Here is a 9,914-nt window from a genome sequence, read left to right on the forward strand (position 1 = left end):
CAACAGAGCGAGACTCTGTCTCAAAAAAAAAAGAAATTCCGATATTCTTGTCAGCCTGGCGAGCTTGACCATTTTCCCTTCAATTTCTTGGGTTGTAAAAGTATTCAATGAAAATGATTAAGCCTGGCATGCATTATTTATTTGTTTATTTTTATTATGGCAAAATATAGGTAACATAAAATATACATTTTATGTGTACAGTTCATTGCCATTAAGTACATTCACATCGTTGTACAGACGTCACCACCATCCACCTCTAGAGCTTTTTCATCTTCCAAACTGCTGCTGATCCCCATTAGGCAACAGTTTTCTACTCTCCCTCCTCCTGCTCCTGGCAACCACAATTCTTCTTCGTGTCTCTATGAATTTGACTCTCATTTAAGTATTTGTCCTTTTGTGACTGGCTTATTTCACTTAGCACAGTGTCTTCAGGGTTCATCCATGTTGTAGCATGTGTCAGAATTTCTTTCCTGTTTAAGGCTGAATAATACTCTGTGGTGTGTATGTACCACATTTTGTTTATCCGTTCATCCCTCGGTGGACCTTCTGCCTGTTGTGAATAATGCTGCTATGAATACCGGTGTGGCATGCAGGGAGAAACATAAAACTATTGACATTTTTAACTGCCGACATAATCCTAATAGTGCTATTCTTTGAGGTCAATTGCCTATAACCATCTGAATATCATGAGACGTTGAATAGGCTTCACCTCTGAGTGATGATGAGTATAGTTCTTAAGAAACAGGCAGGGCACAGTGGCTTATGCCTGAAATCTCAGCACTTTGGGAGGCCAAGGCAGGAGGATTGCTTGAGGTCAGGAGTTCAAGAACAGCCTGAACATCATAGCAAGACCCCACCCCCATCCCCTACAAAAAAATAAAAAATTAGCCAGGTGTAATGGCATGCACCTGTAATCCCAGCTTCTTAGGAGGCTGAGGCAGGAGGATCACTTGAGTCCAGGAATTTGAGGTTGCAGTGAACCACTGCATTCTAGCCTGGGCAGCAGAGCCAGACACTGTCCCAGAGTGACAGGGCTAGGCCAAATGTCAGGAAAGAAACAGACTATTGGAGCTTAATGTGGGGAGGGAAGGTAGCCAAGGTTAGGGAGTGTTTGATCTGGAAAAGGAGGCACGAACAAGGGAGCCAGGACTACGGAGCAGGATGTTCCAGGCCACACGATGAGCTGGGCAGCAGTGGGGCTTGGTGGTGGTGAGTCAGGACCGTGGGTGAGGGGTGGGCTCGGCAGTGGAGTGAAAGGGAGAGGGAGTTGGTGTCCTCCTAAACTCTTAGGTTGCTGTGCTAAGCAGAACTCAAGTTCTTTGCTAACCAGAAAAAGAGAAGTGACTCACCAAGGGCAGTATGGGGCCACTGATGCTACATCGTGCTAATTAACAAATTCCATGTTGGAAATCCTTTAAGTCCACTTCATAGAAAATAATACCCCAAATTAAATATATTACTCTGTGTAATGAAGAAATGAAGAGCACTCTCTACATTGAACCAGACAGATTTTACCCTTGAAATACTGACCGAAATGTGGGTTAAGCTGTCCTTCTAATGGGCCACAATTTACAGGTGAAGAAATAGAAGCAAGACCATGTAAATCTGCAAGTGCAGGTGAAACTTATACCTATTAGTTTTTTTAAGAGACAGGATCTCGCTCTGTCACCCAAGGTTAGAAATACCCATTTGTAAAAAGAAAGAAGTGGACTCCTCTGATTCTATCAGGCTTATTGTTTTGTACAAATAAAACTCTTAAAATTTTCTAGACGAATTTTCTTACAACTGAGTATGCATATTTCTTTGAATAGTGGCTAGCAAAGGAAGAAGTTTCATTCATTACAAGAGTTTTTAAACTTCCAACTTCAAAAGAAATTGTCCAGAAAGCAGAGTTTGGAAACCCACTGAAGTAGCATGTAAGCCAAATATCAAAATGCTCAAGTGTAAAAAATTAAAAAGGTAAGTCAAGATTTTATTGTCATTTCACAAGATACTTAGTTACCTCTTCTTTTGTTATATTCACAGCTAAGATGTCATTAAATTTTATGATCATAGCCTAAGAATAAATTCACAGTACCCATTTTGAAGTTATTTGTCATAGTATCTTTTTGTCTTGCAGATTTTTTGTTTAAGTTCTTGGTGATTGGAAATGCAGGAACTGGCAAATCTTGCTTACTTCATCAGTTTATTGAAAAAAATGTAAGTGACATCAGTCATTCTTTTCTGCATGTCTTCTGAGAGTGCTCTCTTGCAAAGATTCCTTTACAGCTAGAAACTCTGATTTTGTTTTCCAGAGGAAATAAACCATAATTTAAAAGTACTTTAAGAGATTGTATTATTAAACTTTCAGTAATGTGACTTTTTGTTGTGAGCATTTCTATTTAGTAATGGTTCAGTGTACAGTTACTCACACTGTAAGTTTTCCTGATGCCAACAGATAACATGGTGACGGGGAAAGAAGCAGAGAGATTCTCTGGCAGGGACCCCGTTCCTGATGGAGTGGCTAGAGGCACCCTGGGCGTACACTGTAGATAAAATACTAGCATTGGGTCCTCACTGTGGCCAGCAGTGAAGGGAGTGACTGTCATCAGCACTGCTTTGCAGGCCAGGAAACAGGTTCAGAGAGGCTGGTGTGTGCTCTGGGGCAGTCACCTTGTGACCCCAGGCTCTTGACCACACTGCTGTCCTTTGCCATCGACTCTCACTGCTTTGCTGAGGGAAGTTGAATTTTTTATTCCAAACTCTGTGAGGCCTTGGAAGATTGTAGAAGACTGAAGGTTTGAAAGGCCCTTAAAATAAATAGTGCTTTTATAATAATGGAAAGAATTGTGGAGAAAGACCTGTTTATTTAATGGCAGTCTGGTGAAGGTTCAAAAATAGAAGTAATTTAATGAAGTGCATCTTAAGCAAATATGCACGAGCTACTATAAGTGGAGGGTGAAGAGGGGAGAGAGCCGGTATGAGATGTCTTGGCGGAGAGCTTTGAAGAAGAATAAAATTCTAAGAACTTACTCTGCTACTTCCTTTTCACCAATCTAGAGCTTGTTGGAGCCTGTGTTTAGTGACATGGATGCAGCGTGGGTTAGTCACAGAACCTGTCCTTACTGAATCTAACAAGTATTCATTCACTGGGTGGTCCAGGTTTCTGTGCAAGTTGCCAAGATTTTGCATTGTACGGCCTTAGAAAAGAATATCCCAGAAGATATTGGGCCAGGTACCAAGTTTATGTAATCATTCTCTCCTGGGAGGAGAGCTCCCCCGAAGGGTCCTCCCCAGCTCCTCACACGGAGTGATTCCGGGAAGGTCTGATATTATTTCTCTCATGGCCGTGTTGGAATCAGGGTGCTCCTGGCCTTTATTTGTGGCCTTCTGAAGGCTCCTGCCCGGTGTCGTGCCTGGGAGCTTACTCCTGCTGGGATGCCCACGCTCGCTCTGTGCCGTGTGGGCGTGAGACAGGCTGGCAGCGTGCGGCCAGCCACCCCCTCCTCCAGGAAACAGCACGTCCAATTGCCAAGTGGCGTCCCTGATTTCTGGAACAATTAGATTTTGTTCTATAGTTAAAAAATATAAATTAGTCAATGGACTGTATAGCCCTGATATTTGATTGTAGTTTATCCTTTCATCATCACCGAAATCTTCTTTTACAGGCAGTGTATTCCAGTTGGGTTTAGCGAAATACTTATTTTGCCTGTCTCCTGCCCATTCAAACAGTTAGTATTGATTTCTCCAGCAAATACTTTCCAAATTATTGCCCTGTAACAGTAAAATTAATGAAAATTCTAACATCTGTAATATGCATAGAGTTTTGGTTTTTAGGTTTGGTCAAGGGATTTTTTTGGTTCAACTTTTTCCTCTTTTTTCTTTAATCTTTGGTGTCTTCTCACATTTCCTTTGTGGGCTACAGTGCTTTTCCTTCCTTTGACTTTTATTTTTTCAGAATATCTGTCTATTCAAATACAGTAGTTGAAACTATCACCACCTCATTACCAACTGAGTTCCAGACCTGACCCTGGGCAGAGCACCCTCCTGAACAGCATGCTGGTGTTCAGACAGGCACCGTCTGTGAGCACCTTGATGGTGCCCAGCTGGGTATGGTTCTGATACGGCATGGCCACCTCTAAGCCTAAGCTTGCAAATGTGTGAAATGTGTTTAGGGATTTCCAGAAAAAGCTTTATCATCTCTTTGAGAGTAGGGACTGTATGTATTGTATTTAAAACAGTGAATGCTTCTTATCAGTGACCTATCTGAGGAATGAATGGCTAAAGTAATTTCCATTTTCCATTGACCGTTGACTTTAGTGTTACTTGTTTTAATCTATAAGCCTATTACCTTAATGTTCTAAAATTAAATATCTTGTTCTTGTTTTTCTTTTTTAGTCAAAGATGACTCAAATCATACAATAGGAGTGGAATTTGGTTCAAAGATAATAAATGTTGGTGGTAAATATGTAAAGTTACAAATATGGGATACAGCAGGACAAGAACGATTCAGGTAGCTTTATCTTTAACTTAAAAAATATTTGAATATTGGATTTGAAATAATTATATTTTCTCAATATATAAGGTTAAGACCCTCTCCTAACCCCCCACCTTCCTTGTGCTGATTTCAGAAATGTCACCTCTGGAAACTGATTGATGAGACAGCTAAAATTCAGTTTAGCTCCATACACCATTGATTCACTAAAGAACATAGTAGAGTCTCGGTGCATCGTAGTTCAGAACATCATTCTCAGGAGGATGTGGCACTGTGTGTTCCTCAGTATGCTTTTAGGTTAAAATCAAGGCAAACTAATGGTGCAATTTTTTTCTATATTTCACTTTTAAAGGAGAATTTTTAAAAGCCTCTTGTGAGGGTTTTGTTTTGTTTTATATTAACTAGAGCATGTTCTCGTGTTGATATACAACCCACAAAATATTCTTTCCTCCACCCTTTTATTACAATACAATCACAACTGATGCTCACAATGATGACTTCAGATCACTGCAAATGAGGTTATATGTTTAGTATTTTAATTGTTTTTTGCACAGATGCACAAAGTCAGAACAGATATCCACCATTTCAAAATTCAGTGAAATAAAACTCAGCCTACTGTAAACATTTTACTTAATTAAAGTTCAGCATATATTATATACTAAATGCTCAATAATTGCTTATAAAATATTTTAACCATCTTTAATCACAGTCATTCTTCTGGAAGCACTGATTAAACATGGTGGATTCAATCAGATATTTATGTCTTTCCCTCTCTGAACCCCACTGAAATGACTATAAAGCAACTGAAATAGCATGTACTCAAAAAGGCCAAAATGGGGAGAGTACACAACTATGATTGACAGGTTTCTAACAAAACAGTAAACATAGGAAGTGGCTGGTGCACAGCAAGGTGGAGGGAGCTCCGTCTTAACCACTGGGAGGGAGGAAACCATTTCTCCCTGCTGAGTCCCAGAAAAGGTCAGGATTTGGAAGCATCAAGTTCTGGGGTGGGGGTGGGGGTGGGGGTAAAAGTGCTCATGCACACGCAGAATAAAAGGTTCAGTCTCTAAGTTGAAATACGGTCTAGACTCAAGGTCATACGATACAGCGCAGGGTAGGGGCGGGGTGAGATCTGAAAAGAGGGAAGTTAAGCGAAAGTGTCTGAACCCTAACCCTCTTCTCCTACCTCTCCCCTAGTTGCTGGTAGCCAGGTGTATCCATCGCAGGCAGGAGACAGGATTCTTATCTGTAGAACAATGAATAGCCCAAAAGGAAAGGAGGCTTGAAGATACTGACATTTTGGTTTCCCAGTGAAACAGTCTCCATCCAATCATCTGACAGTGAGGTCCTCCAAGCCCACCAGCTCCACCCAGACATAAAGAGTTTCTTTTAGGCTTTTTCATTCCTTGCTCTTAATATAAATGATCAGATGGAAATTTGAAGGAAAGTTTCTATAACAAAGAGAAAGCCCAAAGTAAAAAAAGCTGGAACGTATAGAAAACAGGAAAAAATACACTTAAAAAACTACAATATTCTCAGAAATAAGAGCAGAGATTGCATTCAAGTACATAATAAGAACAAAACGATATTTTAAAAGATCAACCAGAATAATAGTGTAAGCAGGGTAGTGATCTCCCAGAAAGTAAAACAAGAAACTCAAGGTGACAAGTGAAAGAGACAACACAAAGAATCCCACAGAATTAATCCAGGAGCTGTAAAGCCTGCATGTTAGGAGTTCCAGAAGAGAGAAGAGCAGAGGAAAACTATTCCCTGAAGGAATGAGATTCCAGATGGATTGGCAAATACAAATGAATGGGAAGGTCCAGACCAGGGCATGTCATGTGAAATTTCAGAATGCCAGGGATGAAGTAAAGATCCAAAAAGGCTCCAGGAGGGAAAGCAGTCACATATAAAGTACTGGAAATTGGGATTGCGTTGGCAATTCCATTGAGCAGCAATGTTGGAAGCTGATACAAATTGGCACATTGCCTTCAAAACTCAGTGCAAAAAATTTTTTTCAACCTAAAATTCTAATCTTAGCTAAACTATAAGTGTGAGAATAAAATCTGAATACCTTCAAATATGCAAGAATGGGGAGGAAACAAAGGTTATCTTTCTTAGAAGTGTACTTTCTTAGAAAGTTCAGAAGGGTATGCTTCACGGGTGTGAGTGCAGATATGGGACCGTGAGGCCAGCAGGGGCCCAGCCCAGGAGGACAGCACAGGTCTGGGGACAGCGGAGGCAGAGCGAGAGGGCACTCAGGGTGTGGCAGTGCTGCCTTCCTGGGAGACGAGAGTGACAGGAAAGGAAGGCTGGTTGGCTGTAAGTGGGCTAACCCTCCTAGCGAAGCAGAGAAGCAATAAGCTCTAATATTAAAAACTCCAATAGTTTCCGAAGCATTCTGTAGAAATAAGGACGCAAATACCAGAAGAAAGAAAACTCTAAGAGAGTAGAAGTTTTTGTTCATTTGTTTTTTCTATGCTCAAAGTAGTGTCTAGCACGTTACGGGCTCAATATGTTTTCTTTAAATGACTTAGTCAATTGAAGAGGAAAAATCACACACCTGAAGGAGGTGCTCACCTCGGGAGAGGCCTCTGGGAGGAACGAAGCAGGAGGTGGCTGTGCTTTGTTTCAAGACTTTTAGTAACATTTTACTTTAAAACTATCTACATGTGTTACACTGGTTGAAATTACTTTTGCAAAAAATTTTAACTCCTCAGGGAAGTATTTTTAAATCCTTAAATTTATATACGTGAATAACTTATACAAGAATTCTTATGTCAAGACAGTTGTGAGGACATTGGTACTTTAAGACAGGAGTCTGACATCATCCTCATTTGCCAGCAAATTAATAAATTTCTACTTTTTCTCCTCAAAAAAGAAAAAAAAGGTAGTGTTGTAAAATAAATTCTAGAATAAATTTTCTTTTTTTTTTTTGTTGAGACAGAGTCTCCCTTTGTTGCCCGGGCTAGAATGAGTGCCGTGGCGTCAGCTTAGCTCACAGCAACCTCAGACTCCTCGGCTTAAGCGATCCTACTGCCTCAGCCTCCCGAGTAGCTGGGACTACAGGCATGCACCACTATGCCCGGCTAATTTTTTCTATATAGATTTTTAGTTGTCCATATAATGTTTTTCTATTTTTAGTAGAGACGGGGTCTCGCTCAGGCTGGTCTCGAACTCCTGACCTTGAGCAATCCACCCGCCTCGGCCTCCCAGAGCGCTAGGATTACAGGCGTGAGCCACTGCGCCCGGCCTAGAATAAATTTTCAAGAAGGAGATGTAATATAGCTCACCTGGGTGCCTGCTGAGCTGGAAGAGAAGAGCTGCCTCTTCCCATGTGTGGGAAGCGCGGCCTCCCCCTGCCCTCGCGGTCACGGCCGGGCTGCGGTTCCTGAGACGGGCGCCCCGGGCAGCAGTCGAGAGGTGGGAAGGGCAAGCTCCGCGCCGCAACCTGCCTTGGAGTCTAAGGGTGGTGCCCTTTGCAAGTAGCAAAGGAAGGATGAGCAGTTTTGTTTGTTTTCTGCAAGCCCACAGTTTTCTCTATTGCCCGAGGGTAGGCACTGTTCCTTTCTGTCTTTGGCGGCGTCTTTTCCTGCCACCAAGCGTGAGGGGCTTTCTTCACACCAGCCACTCTGACTCTCTGACGCCAGCTGGGTGTCCAAGCACTAAACTCAATTCTGATGCCACCAGAGTTAACAAAGACCGTACAGGTTAAGGACATAGTCCCACCAAACTGTCCCCTGCTACAGATGCTGGTCACAAATGGGGAGCCCGGATACCTGCGCTTCTGCCCGGCCATCTCCAAACTGGGCGGTTCCCACAGCCCCGCCACACCCCCTCTTCAGGTTTGAGGGTTCACTGTGACGACTCACAGACCTCAGGGAGACACTTCCACTGCCCAGTGTGTTACGTGGGAGTCAGTGCAGGGACAGCCATGGAAGAGATGCACGGGGCAGGGGGCGGGGGGCGTACACAGAGCTGCCGTGCCCTCTCAGGACACTGCCTTCCAGGACCCCCCTGTGTTCACCAACCCAGAGGCTCTCTGAACCACCTCCTTGTGGGTTTTGTGGAGGCCTCATGACGCAGGCCTGGTTGTCAACTCAGCCTCCAGCTCCTCGTCTTTCCCCAGAGGTCTAGGAGGGGGCTGGGGGGGCTGGAAGTTCTACCCTCTGGTCACGGGTTGGTTCCCTGGACATCATCCCCCAGTCAACTCATTAGCTACAAAAAACATTCTTATCTCTGAGAAAATCACCGAAGTTCTAGGAGCTCTGTGCCCAGAACCTGGGACAAAGACCCCAAATGTGTTTCTTTTTTATGATTATTATGCTGCAGTTATTTTTTATTCTGCCAACATTGTGGGGTGTTTACTGGTTACCTAGTGGTGCCCTGGGCCCTGCACCAGCACCAGGATACTCCGGTGAGCGGCCGCGGAGCCTGCCTGCTGGAAGGGCAGACGGCTGGCGCGGAAACACGCAAAACCACGTGTTACCAAGTGGGACGGGTGCAGCAGAGGGGACAGCACAGGAGTTGGAGGGTGGGATCCTGCTCGGATGACCTCACTGAGGATATGGTGTTTGGTGGGACCCAAAGGACAAGGAAAACCAGCCTTGTGACAAGGCCAGACGGGTGGAGGGGCTGGGAGCAGGGAAGAGTGGGACCGGGGGCCTGGTACAGTGGGTGGGGGGACGGCCTGAGCACAGGGCTGGCTTTGAGGACTTGGGCTGCCCTGGAGAAGGACTGAGGCCCGCGTGGCAGCGGGGTGGCTGCCAGGTGACCGCAGCGTGGGGGCAGAGGCCTGGCGGTGGTCGGGTGCGGAGGGTGCAGGTGACAGGGGAAGGCGTGCCTGGAGCAGGACGTGTGCTGTGTGAGGGATGGGACTTGGCCGGCGGATCGAACGTGGAGGTGGATGAAAAGGAGTCGAGGATACACGTGGGGGTGATTTGCTTTGGAGCCTGGGTGGGGAGTGATGCCCCTTCCTAGGCCAGCGTGGGCCTGGAGGAGGGACCAAAAGGAATTCTGTCTTGTAACTGTGAAGTTTGCCGTGTTTATGAGGCAGTCTCATGGCCCTGTGGGGGCATCAGTGGGGTCTTAGTGAAGCAGTCTGAGCTGGAGATAAAATTTGAGTGGAATGTCACCAGGAAAGAGAGCCCAGGACCCATGCGATGGAGCTGCAGTCCCAGCAGGGCAGATTGAAGAGGGTCCAGCACTGGGGCGGCAGTGGCCGGCAACAGGAGCGAGACCCGAGACAGCGGGCCGCAGAGGCAGGGGTGGACGAGGACAGAAGTGCCCACTAGTTTTGGGTGCACGGAGCTGGGGCCCTCGGCAGGCTGCTGTGGGAAGTGTCGGAGAGACACGCCAGGGCGGGCGCAGCAGAGAAGGCGGCGAAGGCAGGCTGAGGACTCTGGGCGGCCCGAGGGAGAGTGGCCGACAGGACCGCCAG

The 9,914-nt window shown here is 45.0% G+C and overlaps 1 protein-coding gene across 4 annotated transcripts in view; it reads left to right on the forward strand.

Moving 5' to 3' along the window:
- The window catches only part of LOC138380693 (DENN domain-containing protein 1B-like), an 80,269-nt gene extending 75,831 nt beyond the window's left edge, over positions 1 to 4,438 (forward strand). For all 4 annotated transcript variants that reach the window (XR_011232908.1, XM_069465066.1, XM_069465082.1 and 1 more), the window contains 2 exons: positions 2,120 to 2,199; positions 4,378 to 4,438. Coding sequence is in view for 3 of the 4 variants with exons in the window: in XM_069465066.1 (XP_069321167.1) it covers positions 2,120 to 2,143 (24 nt within the window). In the remaining variant the exon portion in view is untranslated. The remainder of the gene's footprint in view (positions 1 to 2,119; positions 2,200 to 4,377) is intronic.
- Positions 4,439 to 9,914: the final 5,476 nt, after the last annotated feature.

Source organism: Eulemur rufifrons, chromosome 1 (genome assembly GCF_041146395.1).
Source record: "Eulemur rufifrons isolate Redbay chromosome 1, OSU_ERuf_1, whole genome shotgun sequence".
Taxonomy (NCBI): Eukaryota; Metazoa; Chordata; class Mammalia; order Primates; family Lemuridae; genus Eulemur; species Eulemur rufifrons.